Source organism: Cardiocondyla obscurior, linkage group LG03 (genome assembly GCF_019399895.1).
Source record: "Cardiocondyla obscurior isolate alpha-2009 linkage group LG03, Cobs3.1, whole genome shotgun sequence".
Lineage (NCBI taxonomy): Eukaryota > Metazoa > Arthropoda > Insecta > Hymenoptera > Formicidae > Cardiocondyla > Cardiocondyla obscurior.
Window position 1 is genome coordinate 10,156,062 of NC_091866.1, and position 19,083 is coordinate 10,175,144.

The 19,083-nt window shown below is 41.0% G+C and overlaps 1 protein-coding gene across 8 annotated transcripts in view; it reads left to right on the forward strand.

Moving 5' to 3' along the window:
• Nucleotides 1–6,239: 6,239 nt before the first annotated feature.
• Nucleotides 6,240–19,083, forward strand: part of Pum (pumilio) — a 50,936-nt gene continuing 38,092 nt past the window's right edge. For 3 of the 8 annotated variants that reach the window (XM_070654507.1, XM_070654508.1, XM_070654509.1), the window contains exons 1-9: nucleotides 6,240–6,775; nucleotides 7,478–7,699; nucleotides 7,964–8,098; nucleotides 8,235–8,369; nucleotides 14,258–14,402; nucleotides 14,916–15,027; nucleotides 15,107–15,206; nucleotides 15,301–15,431; nucleotides 16,602–16,956. In XM_070654507.1, the coding sequence (XP_070510608.1) occupies nucleotides 6,680–6,775; nucleotides 7,478–7,699; nucleotides 7,964–8,098; nucleotides 8,235–8,369; nucleotides 14,258–14,402; nucleotides 14,916–15,027; nucleotides 15,107–15,206; nucleotides 15,301–15,431; nucleotides 16,602–16,956 (1,431 nt within the window). In that variant the 5' untranslated portion in view covers nucleotides 6,240–6,679. The remainder of the gene's footprint in view (nucleotides 6,776–7,477; nucleotides 7,700–7,963; nucleotides 8,099–8,234; nucleotides 8,370–14,257; nucleotides 14,403–14,915; nucleotides 15,028–15,106; nucleotides 15,207–15,300; nucleotides 15,432–16,601; nucleotides 16,957–19,083) is intronic. The other 5 variants (XM_070654510.1, XM_070654511.1, XM_070654512.1 and 2 more) reach the window with 5 other exon arrangements.

The window sequence follows — 19,083 nt, forward strand, 5'->3', positions numbered from 1 at the left end:
GATATTCATCTCTTGACTAAAATTTTTCAACTTTTTCCAAAATCTCTGTCTCGCTGGTGACGAGCCGTCGTCGCGTTATCGGAAACCCGTGATTAGCCGTGATATCAATCCGAACCGTTTTCTGCTACGCGGAAAATCCCAGGGACGATACAAAACCATCGCCGGCTTATCGTGTATTGTATCGATCCGTCCGAAAATTAATGCGCGTTATCCGGTACGTTATCCAAGTCGGCAATAACGCAAACGTATTGCGATCGGCGGAGACTTTCCGCGCATCCCCCATTTATCTCTTTTCCGATATACCTCGTTACTGTCCCTCACGAAAATCTGTTTCAAGCCGGACATTTTTATTTGCATGTATCACATACGTCTCTTTGCGTCTTACCAGATAAAGGTGATGTCGAAGTTCCTTTTATTTTCTTTTCCCATATTCATCTCGCAGCAGTAACCGAGCGAAACAGAGATTTTGGTAGCCTCCGCGCGTTTTCATCCGCGATGCGATTCTACACTAGGTCGAATAGCGAGCCTAATGTTGCCGGTCGTGGGTGGGCCTCGTGGCAGGAGGATCAATATCACCGTGAGGGAGAGAAAACGAGCAGACTGAGAATGGGAGCAAGGGGGTAGGAGCCGCCGGCGCCGCCGCCGTCACCGCCGCTGCGATGAGGGATAAGGATTACAAGGGCGGCGGCAACGGTAACGGCGGGGAAAGGTGAAACGAAGGGTGGCGAGAACCGCGTATCGCCCCAAAAATGTCAATTCGCTGTTCCGGCTCTTCTTGAAATTAAAATCGCGATTAAGTAATTGATCCGTGCGTCGAATCTCCGCGACGTCGCGTTAAACGTGCTTCATCGTCGCAATTTTCGTCCACGCAATTATTAATCATGTTCACCTGTTCGCCCCTATTTTAATTTCGCTCTGTTAATCGCAGTTAATACACTTAAGGGAGGAATATCTCGATTCTCGATTATACTTTAACGACGCGCAAGCTGAAAAATTATCCTTCGGGGGATGTTCTCTCGGCGGAAGTCGCTTAATTCAGGCACGGCGTTCTTTAAAGAATCTCCGCGACCCGCTTCGTTTGCTCTGTTTTAAGAATCCACTGCGGGCATTTCGCACGAGCTACGTTTTCATCGATCCGCGGCGGAGCGCGAGCGGAACAACGATCCACTGGTCGACGTCGCGCTTCCACGTTTACTCGCGATAATGCTCCGAGACGATGACGGGCTTTCGCAGCCACCTGCGAAAATTCTATTACAAGAGGCGATATCAATTGCCACTGACCTTTCGCGACGTAACGGCCGCACGACCCAAAAAAAAAACGAAGGATGCCGTTTATCGGAAATGAAACATTCGAACAAACGCGTTAAATGCACGTCCCGCGATCAAAGTTCAATACTGCCGAACTGTCCGGCGGAATTGTTCGTCTTATTCTTAGAAACTCTTGTCCTCTCTCGCAATCCTCTTTACTTTTGTCGCGGGGAAATAAAGGAGAAAAAAAATCATCCTAAGACGAGAGAAGGCTGTCGCAAGACGGTCCATCGGAAAAAAAAGAAAGAAAAAATAAAAAAAAAAATAAAAAAGGAACTTAGATATCAATTAACCACCGCGAGGGACATTTAGTGGGATCAGTATTTCTACGCGAAATGGTTTTGATATACATATATATATAGAGCAAAAAGAAAGGGAGGAAGGGAACGAAACGAGTTTAGGCGGTTATCGATGAAGATACCACAACGGGTGACGCGCGACGGCTTCCGGTTTCTTTTCCCTCGTCCGCTGTAAATACGTAGACAGGCAGGAAGAGAAAGGAAAATAAATGAAACGCGTAATACGGAAGACAACGCGAAATGGACCAGCCGAACGGTTCCCTTTTCTCGGCGTCGCACTGCGACGGCCGCCGCGCGGGCTAATCTCGGATGCGTTTTTTGGGGGGCGGGAACGAAGAGGGTGGGATCGCTTTCGAAGGGCGAGACCGATCGCGGATGCATCGCACGCGCGGGGATCGAGGCACTCGCGAATGATGAAAATGACGTGTTTCGAATTCTAAAAAATTACCGTTTCCGCAAGATCCATAGCATATGTATGCACAGCTCAGAAAACCGCGAAAGACGGACGCCGATCTCGCGGGGACGCGCGACCGGAAGATCCTCTCCTTTCGCCGGGTCGCTTCCGCGGCGCGGGAGCGATGCCCCTGTTTGCGCGACGATTTGTGATACGTATATATTGTTAACGTTTGACGACAATTAAAAAAAAAAAAAATGTGAAGCACACACATCCTCGGGTAGGAGAAACATCGGTCGATTTTAACACTTTCCCGACCGCCGATCGGATCGGCCACTTTAAGTAAAGACTCGATTCCCGTTCATCGAGAACGGACAATGAGAGAAACGAACAGTTTCTCGCAATTTCCTCGGGAAAGTGTTAACAAGGTGATTCTGCGATTGCTATGCGCTCGCGATCGAGGGGGTGAATCGTCGATCGTCGAGCCAGATCCGCTTGCAGCGCGCAATTAAGCGAGGCAGCAATAAAAAGAAGAAACAAAAAAAAAAGAAAAAAAAAGAGCAGAAGAAAGAGAGAATAAAGTGAGATAGATAGAGTGCGTGCGAGCGAGCAAGAGAGAGAGAAAGAGAGAAAGCGAGTTTGTAAATAATAGTGTTACATTATTATTTATGTTGCTACCGTGAAGCGAGTAATAGTAAATTATCTTAACATACGTAATTTAAAGAAACAGATAAGAAGGAAGAGAGAAGCGGAGAGTGAGAGGATACACGCACGGAAAATATGTACATAAGTTATAAGTATATCTCTCTCCTGGTAAAGGATACTTTACGGATAGTTATTTTTATTACTATGATTATTAAGTAATATAATTATATTATTATAATATGATTATCATTATATATTATTAATTATTATTATTATTATCATTGTTATCCTTCGATCAATGATCTCAAAAGAAAATAGTAATTGCGTTCGTACGAGAATGCGGCTAAAAGTTTGCTGAGAAATTTGGAGCTTTATTTTATAAAATTTATTTCATAAAATGCGCACTAAATCGTTCGTTAACGAAAACAAGTCTACGAGTTTCAAAACTAAATTTTATTTCTGGCCTACGTACTCTCTGACGTGCTTCACGACAGAGTCGAGACATGCTCTCGGTGTTATGTTCTTATTTCTTTATTTAATTATTGAATAATTTACGCTTCTTGTGCAACGCATTCCAAAAAAAAAGGGGAAAAAAAAATTGATAAAACACGATGATTTTGTTTTTTAATTCATTGCATAAGAAATAAACGCGAGAAATTGATTTATTTTTGATCGCTGTAACATTGGATTTTTAATTTTGTTTCGAAGAAATCAATTTTTCTTAAATGTCGTTAATTCAGGCGGAGCGCAGAAGCGATGTTTCGTTTAATATTTATAACTATTACTTTAGTTATAAATATTAAATCAAACTACGCATTGCATTTGCCTGTGAGCGTATTCGAATTGTTTTTGAAATATTTATGAAGTGTATTTGTAAGACTCGCAGTCCAATGTTCTCGCTTTCAATTCGGCATCAGTTAATTAAACTGCAAATTGCAAACGACATATCGAATCGTTTTGTTTCCGGTGACAGCGATGCAACGCTAGACAATTATTCACGAACATGTTTTATCGAATGAGTCAAGACATTTTTTCATGTCTTTGTATATTTTTATGCAATGTTGTAGAATGATATTGTTTCAAATATATTATACAGATAATAATAAACAAATTTATATGCAATGTTTTAGTCAGTTTTTTATGTCTTATATGGAATTGAAATTCAAAGAAATTTAAATTTAATTTATCTATAATTTAAACGACAGAGCAAGGAATTATGTACATGATACACTCACCGTCAGGAATAGCGTTCGTGGTGCTGCGACGGCGGCTAGCGTACGTGATCCTGACGTGGTGTGCGTCGAATCTCACACGAAACGCGCTCGTAGATGTGTTGCGGAGTACCGGTCACAGAGGACTAAGAGGAAACGCAGCCTCCTACACCTCCCCGTATTCGGCGGCCGAGAGAAAAGGAAGTCACGTACGCCAGCCGCCGTCGCGGCTCGTCGCAGCAAATGCTATATCTGCTTTTCAGTGTACGTGCAAAAAAAAATCGGATGCTTACCTTGAAGCTCCTTCGTCGACGCATCACACCTTTCCGAGACATTCTTTTCCTCTTAAAATATTGAATTGGTTCATCTCACACGCAATTAATACTTGTGGAAATTGATAATCAAAATGGTGCGGTAGGTATCTTCGAAAGAAATTCACGAACCGGCTGCGGTTCGCGTATTAATGACACGCATGTTTGCTTCTTTTCAATCTAAAACAGAAAAGTTTTATTTAATTAAAATTATATTTAGCATCTTTGAAATATTCCCACTTACTCATCGCGACGAGATCGCGTCGGCTAACAATTTATAATCAGAAAGTGTAATCTTTTGGCGCGTATTAGTTCGGCAAACTGTATGCTCGATCATTGGGCATTGCAATCTGAGGTGGTACGCTCGCGTTGATCGTACCGTTAGCACCACCTGTGATCGACGGAGGAAAACTGGAGTTACAATGTAAATGGTAAAATAGAGATAAATACTATTAAAAAATACATATAGTATGTACAAGTACTGAATTGTACGAAAATTATTAAATGTATTAAATATAAAACAGTTTTCTTTTAAAAGAAAGAAATAGTATATAACGCAATGAGCTCTTTCATCTGATTGCTGCATTCTTTTAGATCTAATAATATTCACCAATCAGATGCAACAGCTCACTGAGCGATTACGCTACGGGATTTAATTATTGAGTTGTCATTAAGTATAACAATTAACATTACAACGTAACAAAGATAACTGTGTCTATGAATCAATTTTACTCTAACAAAAAATAATCTAAAATAATCCAGACCCGACTTACGGGCGCTTTCATGTAAACGTGGACGAAGAGGACGCATAGCGGTAGGTGGCGCCATATGGTGCGCCTTTGTCGCATTTCGGCATAAAAATTGAAAACTTTATTACGGCCACGCGGAAAGGGGACCTGAGCGCGCGACGCTATTTTATATGATTTATCTGATCGAGAACGATGCGTGGCGACGCGTCATCGGCGCGCAACAAACGGGACACTTGATCAAGGTAAACCGAGAGTAAAGGATTCTGAAGGGACTTCGCTTTAAAAGACCGAGAGGAGTAGGGGTGTAGAGGAGCTGGGAAATCGCGCACGATGCGCGATACGAGCACGCTATTGCGAGGTTAAAGTGAGATAGCATGACACATAGCCGCCCCATTCTTTTTTCTCGCCCTCCCCCGCCCCCGCGCTGCACCGTGTCGCCGTCTCCCACCACGGAAATCGCGCACGCAGCATCCTTGCGCGCGAAACACGCGTACGCCGGTGGACGCACGTCGCGTCGTGTGTCTGTGGCTCGCGTGGCTGTACATACCTGTGAATAGTGTATTTTAAGCCCTAGTTTTAACGGAATCGCGGAGGCGGGAGCGACCCACGAGGCGAAGAGCAACGTAAGTGCGACATCGGGACGAGAAAAGAGCGAGAAGGCAAGAGAGGAAAAGAGTGAGTGAGAGAGAGAGAGAGAAAGGGAGTGAAGGGGGAAAGGGTGGCCGCGGGCGGAGGAAAAAAAAAAAAAAGAAAGACGGTCGATCGTGGAATCGTTTATCGAAGGTGAGGGCGAACGTTCGTCGTGATCTCGAGCCTGTAAAGAAATTTTCGCCCCTTTTCCCTCCATCTTTTTATATTGCTCGCTCGCTTGTTCAGTTTCCTCAACCTTTTCTCGCGCACGGTCCGCCGTTTTCCCTCTCGCTCTCCCCCCGTCTCTTTTTTGCTGGCGTGCACACGCAGTTCTCGCTTGTTTCGTCCTTCTTTCCCCGGCCTCTCCGCGGGCATGTATCCGCTGTAGGTTGGTCGGTCAGTTAGTCGTTCGGTCGGTCACTTCGCGCGAATCGTGCACGCGCTCTCGCCGTTGCTTTAGCGAATAATCCCGCGGTCATCGGCGTTCGCGACGGTTTCCTTTGTGTTCTCTCTCTTTCTCTCTCTCTCTTTTACCTTCCCCCGACCCCCTCAGCCACCCACTCTTGCCCCTTTCCCCTCGCTACGTATCCGGCGCACAGCGGGCATTGCACAGTGTTGTCAAAAATCCGGCAGCAGCGCGCTGGAGCTGCACGCAGCTGCCATTGCTGTAACTGTCTGATTTTCGCCTGCAGCTCGGTAAATACGCATCTTCGGCCTCTCACGGGCTGACATCGGCACGCCGCCCCGTCGTCGCCGTCATCGTCGCCGCCAGCCGCCGCCGCCGTCGCTGCCGCAAGCAACAACGATCTCGGCCACCACCGCCGCCTTCGTCACCGTCACCGTCGCTGCCGTCGTCGTCATTGTCACCCTTCGTCGCAGTCGTCCTCGCTCTCTCGGGCCCTATCGTCGTCGTGGAAACAGTTGGTGAGAATGCGTCGGCGTTAACGACCGCACGGAACATGTTTGCGCGACGGCCGTAGCGAGTGGTACCCTCGACGGCACACCGCCAGACGCCGCCGGTTCCTCTCCGTGCGCGAGAAGCTAACCTTTGCAAGGGGTGCGTCCCTGGCACGTCCGGCCGTACCCGCGCGCTCGCCCGGGGGATAGCGGCGCGGCCTAGCAGCACGAGGACATGAAGTGGCTCGGCGCGAGCAGCGGGGGCGCCGGGGGCGAGCCGGCATCCTCCATGCAGCTTCATCACACCTCCGCCAACGGCCACATACCCACGGTACATACGCCGCGCCTTCGCTTCACCATTGCTTTTTTACTTCTGTTTTTCTATCTGCCTCTTTCCCGCGAGCAAATCGGCGTCTCTTAGCACGCCGACCGCGACGTTCGTGCGCGACCGCGACTATCGCGGCGCACGAGATGGGCCGCCATAACCTCCTCGACGGCCGAAAGTACGAGCGTTTGCAAATGTCAGCATGAGTGTCTAAGTGCGGTCGCTGGGGAACAACTTGAGTCTGTAAATCGCGCTAGAAGAATGTGCCGAGTACCTCGAGTACCGGGTGATCGTGTGAAAATGATGTACATGATATCGTCTTTGAAATCAAAGACACTAGAGGCAGGAGAAAAACTTTCAATTGTTTCAATATCCAGCGATTGAAAACTAGAGCAAGTTGTCGACCAATTAAGTAAATTAATTTGTCTCGGTAAAGGTACAAGTAGAAAGATAATTGGAATCTCATGTGGCTTCTACTTGAACTTAGATTTTACATGTTATCTAATATTCTAATAACAAATATTTAAAAAATTATATACGTACAAATTAACAAGATGTATAAAAGCATAAGAACAATTAAATCTTGTAGAAACAATCGCAGATATTGTAAACATAATGATATGAAATAGTATAGTCACATTTTGAGTAATTTATATATTCCATGAAATATTTTATAATATTATTAGTAATTGATGTATGGATTATTAGGATACTGAACAGTGCGGGCAAGTTATGGCTGGTGGTGATAACATTCGTATCCAGCCTGGTCAAACGCATCAGATGGGAGTGAGTAGAACTCAAGATGATGCCATGGTTGGTTATGTGTTTCAACGACCTACAGAACCAGAATTTAACACCCAATCGTCAACTTTCCAAGCTAAACAGGCTCCAAGAGCTTGGGCATTAGCGGATGACGTTATTGTTGATAACGTATGTATGACTATGCATGAAAACATTTTTTGTATATTAATATTTTCACTGCAATGACAAAGATTAAATATAAAAATATTTAGTTGTTTTATTACATTAATTAATTAAATTATTAGTGCAAGTAAATGAGATTAACAATCTATCCATTGTAAAAATAAGAAGAGTTATAAAATTAACACATTTTATAATTTTTTAGATGTAATAAAAAATATATGGCTCATGTATTGATAATAAATTAATCAATGGAAACAATTTGTTTTGTAGAATCAAGAAAAATGGAAATATTCTATGACTAAACTTGGTGTAGCTCAACAAAGTCAATCTCAACAACTGGGATTAACTATGAATAATGTACACTTGAGCAATGTACCATATGAGATACATCCTATGCAATTAAAAGTAAGTAATAAATTTTTATTTAAGTATTTTGCTTAAAATTAAATAGTATTACCTAATTTAAACTTTTAAAGAATTTTTCTTTTATATATTATATACCTCTATGCATATTAAAAATCTTTTATGTTTATCTTACAAGAGCGGTGCACCTGGGGCGGAACACTTAGTGTATCTAAATAATCAGATGACTGCCCAACAACAGGTTGCTCTCTTTCATCACCAACAGCAACAGCAGCAACAACAGCAGCAGCAGCAACAATTTAGAAATGGACAGGTAAGCTTTTCTACATAGTAAAAATTCATACTTTTTCGACATAAGACACGTATCTTGTTCGATAGAAAACAAATATAATTCGTTACTCGTACCAATATTCAATCAACTTTATTAGAAATAATACAACTTTGTAAATAGAAAGTTTAAAATATATTTGAAAAATTTTTTATTATTATTGACTTATAGAACAGCAAAATAAATAAATAAATGAAGTAAATTGAGATTTAAAGCAATTAATTTCTTATTTCGAGATTTGAGTAATATATATTTTTTTATAATAAACATCCATTTGTTTTTACTCGTGTCAAAAGAATAAATAGATTTTTAATCAACGATTTAATTTGATCCGTTAATGTTTAAGACGATTAATAAAAATGGAAAAATCTTTAGATAAATATCTTAAGAATGTTAAAAGTGATATTTATTTAAAAAATATATTGTTGCATTTATCTTGGTTAACCATAAAAGTAATCAGCATTGTGAACTCTAATGAGTTTTATATATAATTGAGATAATTATCTTTATGGTACAGTAATATTAAATCTTTCCATTAAAATTGGTTTTCTATCGAAATTCGTTCATAAGCGCATATATCGTTTTTATTTAATAGTATTATAAAAACAAGTCGGTTGACTTAAGAATAAATCCATTCCGACAATTTCTGTCACATGTTTTATACTTCATAACAAATTATATTTTTTATTCGATAAAATCTAAATTTACAGCGATAATAACATTATCATAAAAATGTCTGGAAGTTAAATGCAACTTAAAATGAAAAATAAAAGACATTGTCTTTTTACATTTCTACACATTTAGAAATTTCCGTGATTGAATTTAATGCAGTATAAAATAAATTAGTGATGGACTTTTATAGAATTTATATTGACAACAATATTTTAATGAAATATTAAAGTAATATCAGTCAATAATGATGCATGATTTCTTATGGGGATATAATATTATTTTAGAATTTTTATCAAGCGAAATTGTTTAGTTCTTAAATTTAAATTAAAATAATTTATACGCACATTATTTATTTGTGATTGAAATTTAAATTTGTTTATATATTAATGATACAATACCGCGTACATTGTAATAATAATAGCTATTATGCATTAATTAATTGTTCATCAGTGATTTATCTTTATAATTTTATTTCGTAATTTCAATGTAAAAGAAAAATAATTTAAAATGAAAGAGGAAAGTTTTAAAATTTTTTGCTGCATCTTTTTTAAACTCTGTATTTACGTTTTTTTTTTTTTTTTTTACTTTTTACAAGTGTACATACGAGAAACGTAAGCAACTTTTTTTTAACACTTTAATCTATAAATATGCTCTTGATTTACTTGAGGCGCAAGAATATATGAAACAATTCTCATTTTTATTTTTATCTTACTCGAATACACGTTGAATTTACGAGATTATAAAGAAATAAGAAATAGATTTTAAACGTTTATCCTTCATATTTTACATATGTATTTTAAAACACATACTTTATACATACGTGTATACGTGTATGTATGTGTTTTTTTTTTAACCCATTCTCAATAATCATTTTCGACCGAGACTATGCTGACTGTAACGAACGCCGCAAGCGGATCATATACATTTTGACATTTAATCGCGTGGCGATAGATAATTCGTATCTCACGTAAGATACGTCGTATTCTATCGGATTAACGTCGCCTCGTCGCGCGTTGTTTTATCCGCACCGCGGGGGGAAGAGTGCACGGTTTTGCACTCTCTGCTAGGCGAGACTGCGGCGCGTCCACCGGGGGGCGCTTCGCTCGGAAGCGTCGTTCTTTGTTTCGGTTTCGGAGCGCGCAGACCGCAGTATCCGTTCGACGGAGCGCAGGGCCCGATTGAGAATTCGCGGTGTGCGGCACAAGTCCGTGAGGAACGTAAGATTTAATCCGAAAAAAAAATTGCTCGTCGAGGATCCGCCCGGATGGATGGTACGTCCTGGAACTTCCGCACAGAAAGGAGCGCTCTCGGACGGACGACGCGACGGATTGTTTTGCCGCGAGAAAAATCGCGCTCGCTCCCTCTGTAAACAAGCACGGCGCGGCCGAGACGTTCTCGCGAGTGAGTGTGCAAAGTGCGCGAGGAACGGCGAAAGGAGAGAAGTTACGAGGGATCGTCGCTGGAGTGAAGAAAAAGGAAGTGTCGAAGTGACGAAGGGCAAGGCGCGCGTGGCACCAAGATTCCTGACACTTTTCCATCACGCTCCTTCGTCTTCGACTATCTATCATTGTTCGCTGCTGTCGCCCTTTCTAAGTGCATACGCGAGGTGCTACTGACTTTTTTTTCCTCTCTCTCTCTCTCTCTTTCTCTTTCCTTCTTTTTCCATTTCTCTCCCCCGGTGTCGCGCGCGTTTGCCCCGCAATCCCGCATTGTTTGCCCGCCGGTGGTGTAACGTTGCTCGCACGCGTGGCTCTGGTCTGTCGCGCGACGAGGACACGAAGGAAAAGAGAAAGAGAGAGAGAGAAATAAAAGAGAAACGGAAAGAATCAAGGCGGAAAGAAAAACAGAAAGGAAAGGATCAGTGACGACCGCGCGGAGGATCGAAGCGACGAGACGAGAACGCGAGACACTTCGGGGAAGGAGTGGGGTGGCCGTGCCGCCGACGTCGTCGTCCTTGTGTCCGTGCAAGCCGCTCGTCCGTGTGGCCGCTGTCGGTCGCCGCCACCGCCTCTGCCTCCTCCTTCGGCGCTGAGCGCGCCGCGACGGGGGTTGCCGACGCCGCCGTCGTATCACCATCGATTGCCGGCCGCCGATCCGCCGGGCACAACAGCATCGTGCGCGTAGCGACGACGACGTCAAGCACCGCGGCGGGGCGGTGGAGGAGGAGGAAGTGCCGCCGCGTGTCGTCCGCAAGTTTGGCTCTGTACCACGCGCCGCCGTCTGTGCTCTACCACGGGGCTAACAGCGAATCTCTCGGAGGTGACACAGCGCGCCGACGACGCCGCCGCCATCACTACCACTACCATCACCATCACCACTACCGACGCTGCCGCTATCACCACTACCGCGACCTTGGAGACGGTGGAGAGTTTTGGAGTCGGTTACGGTCAAGGAGCGGACGAGAGCATAAGCAACTGGATGAAACCGCCGGGGAATCTGTTTCTCTACCCCACGCTAGACATGAAGGACTTGACGGGATCCGTGGAGGACATGGTATTCATAACCGTTTTTTTTTTTGTGATCGCCTTGTCTTCGTTCGTTCGCGTTACGTTGTCGTATCGCGGAGCAATACCTGCGACCTGACACTTGGAAACCGCACCCGGGGCGTCGCGACGCGTCGCAGGCTTGACCTAACCTAGGCTCTGGAGTCTAGCTTAGTTCATTTTAGTTTCATTTAGTCTAGTCTGTCTCATCTTAGCTTAGTGTAACTTAGTCGAGTTTAAAAAATTTTTTTTAATTTATATTTTTTTAACCGTTTCGAGTCTCGTCGCCTACCGTTAACGTTTTTAGGTTATGTTCGTGCGATTTTCAGACTTGTATCCGCTCCTATTTTTCGCTTTTATTTTTTTTATTCCTTTCCGTTAGTTTTCCATCGATACGCATTGCGTTATTGCGGTATGTTTGATAATTATTTGCTCGTAAAAGAATATTAACTGCTTTCCGTTTATAAAATTTAGATAATTCTCACGACGCCGATCTGTCTTTCCTTAATAAACGTTGGGGAGAGACAAACTGACGTTGCAAGTGAGATTTATCCAAGTTCCAATGTAAATGGAAAGCAGCTAATATTGTGCTGATCGCGCGCGTTGATATGAATGGCAATCGGTGAGAGTATCGGCCTTCCTTTTTTCCTTTCGCGTTACACTCGGGACGTAGACTCGGTTTGGCTCTAGTTATTTATAATCGGGCGTCTATCGTCGTGCATTAAAGGCTAAATGTCAAATTTATTATTGATAACGTCTAATCAATGAATCATATGGGATGAATCACCAGAAACCGAATACTCAATTGTTCATATACACGTTTCTTTTTAGATCCTTAGAAGTACATCGAAGAAGCAGTAAATAATTTCGCGAAAAAAAAAAGAAAAAAAAAAGAAAAGCGAATAAAACATAAGCTTAATTTTTTTTACATTTGTCCTTTTTTTTAATTTTAATTTTTTAATTACCGCCATTAATATATATCAAAATTTTTAGCGCCTTCTATTTTAAGTACTTTTTAGTCTTTTATGTTGCTGATAAAAATTGTATGTATCGTAATGTAAATGTAATTAATGCTGAATGCCCTGCGTCTGCATTTTAAATCAGGCAGCTAAATTTTGATATCCCTGTCGGAGATTAAAGAGAAAATAAATCCGCGGACGAATATGAAATTAGTTAAAAGTTACAAGGAGAGATGAATGTATTTAAAGACGAACTTTCCTTGTGACGTAGCCGCTTGTTACTGACGGAGGTTGAATAGACAGTCGTTACTGATAGTTACGCAGTCAGCTGTTACGTCGCGCAAAAAGAGAAACTTGTGACTGATAAGCATTACACAAGATCAGTATTACTCCCCGATTACGTTGTTTTACAATCATTTCCTCGTTTTATCTGGAATAGTAAGCCGAGAGGAATCGTGAGTCATCGTGATTTAACGTTTACATTTCGGGTAGATAGAATTCGAACTGTGGAACGTAAGGCAGTTTACACTAATTTTTTATTTTTTCTAATCGCAAATTTTTATACAATTTATACGGTGTACCAAGATCGCTTCCGTGTGTACTTTGCGCGAAAATGTTCGTGGAATAGACGCGTGTCATTGAACTTTATGCGTAACAGTATCGGTAATCGATAGTTGGTTGTGTCGAGTGTTGGAGTCGCGAAGTTCGGCGGCAAGAGAGATGAGTCCACGTACTCATTATCAGCACGAATTCAATGCTCATAGATCTTTTTATTGACTGGCATGGACGGTAGAAAGTTCGGCGTTTCTTTATCCATAGGCAAATGACGCGTCCGGTTTATTTTCGTCGATCGAATTGCACAACTTGTATATTCTCACAATAGACATTTTTTTATCTCGACGTCGTGAGACTGGATGTTATTTTTATACGGTCTTTAGAAGCACGCTTTCAAGTCCTGAATCCTTACTGATGTCTTCCTCTCTATTGATTTAGAATGTTTCGATTGAATTTAATGTGATTAGGTATCATTGAAAGGTGCGCGCTTTCGCAGAAAAAAATTTTTGCAAATGTAACGAGACTACGCATATTTTTTGTGACGAACGGTCGATCCTGTGCGTATTGACCCATAGAACGCGAAACTTGTTCTCCAGTCGTGCGACGGATTCCCCGCGGATAGACTAGAGGACAGTGGCCGTGACCCGCGGTCGAGGGTACTGGGGAGAGGGGTCGGTGGCCCCGTGGCAGTTTAACGACGTCCACGGCGCGTCGAGGAGAACGTGGGAGTACGGCGAGGAGGAGCCCGAAGGGACTGCGGGCTGAGGGGTCGGTGAGGGCGAGGACGGCCGCGCCGGTGCGAGCTGCGGCGGGACCAACACCGGCGTAAATCCGTCTGCTCGCTGGCTAGATCGAGAGAGAAGCAGACTTCTAATACGCTGATTGTCTGGCACTCTCCTGCGTGTTTCGAAAATTGAAAGCTCCACACGTGGCCACCTTGCGAATTAACTCTTTAGCCGGCGCAATAAAATTTAAAACGTCAAATGCAGCAAAGTACTTTATTTAATCAATAGAGATACGGTTTAATATAATGTAATATTACATTGTTTGAATCAAACAAATAAATTCTAAACAGAGAAAATATTTTTTAAAAATTGTTTTCTTTGTAATGTTAATGGAATGCGATACTAATTAAACACCTAAACTTTATTTTGTGATTACGGACTTTTAAAAATTTACAACTTATTTTTGTTTCGTATTTCAGATCGCTCCCTCGACAAAAAAGCTCTGGGGTGTCGACGAAGGCGGATCCAAGGACGAAGGTGGTGTAAAAGGTGGTGGGACCCTGCTTCACCTGGGCGACCACCCGACTACCATGTGGCGAGATTCTACCTGGAGCACAACATCAGGTACGATCTGAGTGCAACAAAATATCTAATAAAAATTAATTTGTCGTTTGTTTCATAATGTCGCTGAAAATTTTATCGTCATTTTGTAGCAGGTTGAACTGGGTTAAATGAACATGTTAATTGATTATAGATCCGTGTTACTGTTGTAAAAAAAAAAGACAATACATTCGTTAAGAAACATAGGATATGAAGCAATGCCGTGTATTTTACGTCGCGCACATTTATTGATTGATGCGGCAGTAAAAGAACAACATGTAGGTACACATACGCAGTTCGCTGGCTGCTACTATCACCTTCCGTTGAAGGATGGATTAGAAGGAAGGGGAGAGAGAAAAACTGAGCTTTTTAAAAGCATATTTAATCGATTAAACAACGTCGGCCAAATTAAGAATTAATTTTTTAAGCTTGTCTCGTATAATTTTTATTTTCTTGAAAAGAAAACAGTTTGCGTTGATCGCACAATCAAGTAAAATCTGTAAACTTTATTATGTAACATACATTTATTCTTTACAGATCATGCAGTATCACAGCCAATTTCAATGGGTACGGGCAGACGTGTGGGAGTTGGAACAGGATATCATCATCAAGCATCAGAAGTTGGGACAGTGCTTAGTCCTAGAAGCAGGTTTGTATTTTTATTAATTTTTATTTTGTTATTTTGATAGCCAAAAACATAATATACTTATATACTTTTTTTCTTACAGCGAAACAGGTGGTTTGGGAGTTAAAATGGTTGAATACGTTCTTGGATCAAGTCCCACTACACCAAAAGATTTGGAACCACGAATGGTTTCTCTCAGATTGGTGAGTACTATGTAATAGCGTTGACTCTTAATAGTTAAGTTTTTGTGGTTATATGCATTTACATTGTTATTTATTTTGATTTTTTAATATATAGAATACCGATGCAGACAAAAAAGAAAAAGAGAAAGGTTCAGCAAGTCCTTTTGATAGCACAAAAGATGATGCTGGACCGCAGGGTAATGGATTAGCATCTCAAAATGGATTAGATGACGATAAAGGATTTAAGTAAGTTTTACTTTTGGCTAATTAAACTATTTAAAACTGTTCAATATTAAGTATGAATTTAGATGTTACGTATTTTTCTTTAAACGTGAACGTGGAGTTTTATCTTTTGATTCTTAGTTTAATATTGCGCCATTAATAGTACGTCGAAAGGCAGATAAGGTGTTTGATGCGGCGACGGCGTCTAACGTACGTGACTCTTCTCTCAGATTTCTTTAGGCGATCGGCGCTCCGCGGTACACTACGCCCTTCGTGTGAGATTTAACGCACATCACACTAGGGTTACATACGTTAGCCACCGAACAGCAAACAGCATATCTGCTTTTCAATTTATGCAGATAGAAGTGCAATCGAAATTGACGTGTTATAATCTATACCACACTTTGCATTTATTTATTTACACCTATATATATATATATATATATATTTTTTTTTTTTTAATTAAATTAGTTTAATTCAAATGTTAATAAATTAAAAGTTAAAAAATTTGAAGAATTTGAGGATAATTTCAAATTTTACTACTCTAAATTATAGTTATAAAAAGAAATGAAAGAGGAATTTAAGATAGTTTTTGACGATAATTTTGTTTTTGTTTTATAAAAAGGCAGAAATATTTCGTATTTAAATAAAAATTTAATTAAATTAAGTAATATATTTTATATAGGTATTTTTTTTGTACTAAAAAAAAATATGATGAACAATACGAATATTACTATGCGTGTATCTATGTGATAATTACATTAGCTTACTGTTAAAGACTATCATTGACGTTTATTAAGTGTTATACTTTCTTTTCTCATGGGATGAGTAAAACTTGCTTAATCATTTAACGTGCGGATTGCATTTTGTTACGTGCATCGTATTATGCAAAACACATTGTTACATGACATGATAAGTAATTGCATATACATTAAATTTTAAGTTTAGTTTTTTTTTTCTCTTAAATGTTCGTGAATTTATTGCAGCAGTTTTCAATTCTTAATAAAAAAAAAGATGTAAAATTAACTCTTAGAGTTATAATTTTTAAGACATGTTTCGACTGGCTTCGACATGCTATGATTAGATTTATTACAGTTGAGACGGATGTACGAAGCTATTGTTTAATCACATTTTTATATACATTTTAATTTAAGCTACGCCATATTCTTTATTTAATAAATATTTCTATTGCAGCCGTACACCTGGAAGCCGTCAGCCGTCACCAGGCGAAGAAGAATTTCAGAAGAATGCCGCCGCTACTCTAGCCGTGAGCGCCGGAGGTGGCGGCGTTGTATTGCTAAAACCTGGAATTGACGTTGTCGGTAGCGAGGAACATTTCATGGCTGCGTTCGCGCCAGCAGCACCTCACCATTTGCAGCATCACCAAGCACCACCAACTCATCATCTACAACATCCGCACTCACATGCAGCACAACTCTTCGGGACGCAAGCCCCGCCGCCACCGCAGGGTCCACCGCAACAACAACAACAGCAGCAGCAACAAGGACCCCCGCAGCCGCAAGACGCTACTACACATTTCGACGTCCAGGTAAGTCTCGTCTTATTTTTTTTACTTTTTATTTCTTTTTAGGCGCTATTAAACGGAGAGAGACTTATGCGTCCGTTGTCGCGCAAAATAAAACGCAAATAAATGTTGCCGATATTATTTGAAAGAAAATATGAGAAAGGAGTATGTTAAACAGTCGATTTTTTTTTCTGCTTTCTTCCCGTCGATGCGTAAAATTCACACGGTGTGTTTTTTACTTAGAATTACGCGCTAACATTTACTTGCTATTGAAATATGGGAAAAATATTTAGGAATTTAAAATGTTCATTAAACTATACTTGCGATTTTATTAGGTGATCAAAATACACTTTTTAATATGAATCTATAAAGTGACATTTTGGTACTCGCTCAAATATATTTTAGAAAGTCTAGATTTGTAAATGTTAAACACATCTAATGCCACGAGTGAAGACTGATTATTGGCATAGTTTATTTAATTTAATTTTTTTTTAACTATGCGATTCTTGACTCACTATTTTTATAATGTGTTGAATGTTATATGTATAAATATGTTAAACGCGTGTTGAATTCAAAGCACTTAACATATTCTAAGAGACACGCGTTGAGAATCGAAAACTGAAATTAGTTATTATTACCAGCTAATTTTTCTGCATAATTTAAAAGTAAAGTGAATGCGAAGTAAAGAGATTACCTCACAAATTTCAATTGTCAGACCGTGCGCTTCGGACCTTGAATTATACCGCTCGATAAAAAAAAAAAGAAAGAAAAAGGAGACCTTCGCGTCTTCCTGCGTCGAGATTTTCGCGACGCGCCGTCGCATGTTTTGCGTGTGCCGTGCATATAAAAATAGGACGCGTTCACACTGGGACAGAAACTGCGTTTTGACAAACGGTTCTAATGCGCCCGTCCGTGTCTTTCTTTCTAATACTGGCGTGTACGACGTAAGGGAGAATCATACGTGTCGGCGCACGAAAAGTGCACGCGTGAGCTGGTGCTCGCCCGCCTTCTGATCGTGTTATTACGCGAGCGCTCGTGCTCCTCGATGCATGAAGCGATTCCCAGACCGTCTCTTGCACCCTCGTCTCCTCTGTCGCTCCTGTTCCCTCCTCTTTTTATTCTTCTCTCTTTTCCGTTTCTCTGTCGCGTTTTTCCTCTTCCTCTTGGTGAGAGAACGAGAGGCAGGAGGAAAGAAGGGACCGTAAAGATGTGGTGTAAACGCATACGTGAACATATAGAACGAGCGAAAGAGAGGGAAGATAGAACGGGTTGTTGACTCGTTGCCCATTCAGCATAAAGTGCAATGACTTTTCTTACCAATGAAAATTCGTATCGTCGCCCGAAGGTTACAATCTTCCGGGCACATCATTTCTCCGGCATTTCCCGTCCGGGAACGGGAATTCGAAAATTCTATCTCGAAGCGTTGAACGCATCCTCCGTGGTTTCTTTCGTCGATCGTAGATTTCCCGCGTGACCCTCTTCTCGCATGTCATTTGCTCGGTGCTCGCCAATTTTTATTTGTCGCTTTGCAGTCCGTTTATTCTTTTTTTGTTTTTTTTTTTTTTTATATTCAGTATTTTAGTCTGTTCTTCAGGGAGCTCTTCAGAGAACGCATAATTCCGGTCACATCAATAAATGATTGGTTTAATTATCTATATATTTTTTAAGATTTATGAAAAAATTTATTAATGTTCAATTCTACCGCAAACAGAATAATCACGTTCTTGTTGAAACGAATTTTCATTCTGTAAGTTATCCATTTATACAATCGGTTCGGATAGAGAAATATCGTCACTTTTGCGGTAATAGTCTAGTGCGTTTTGAATTGTCTAACAACGAATACAGCCGAATAGGCCAAGTGCTTGTCACTCATCCGGCGATATTTTTGGCGTTCTTACATAACATAACTGGCTATACTTCGACTACGATCAAACTAGCTGGTTTCCTTTCCCTCGTGCCTTCGTCGTCTTTTCGCCGTTTTTCACGGTGAGTGATTCACTCTGACATAGAGTTCGCGAAGGAGAGGCACCGAGAAACGCCATCATTTCCTCATACCGTTTTCGATTGATTTATCAGCGAGTCGATATTTAATTTTCTCTCGCGAGAGAAATTGCACGCTATTCGATAGTTTTTTTTAAATATTTTTTTTAA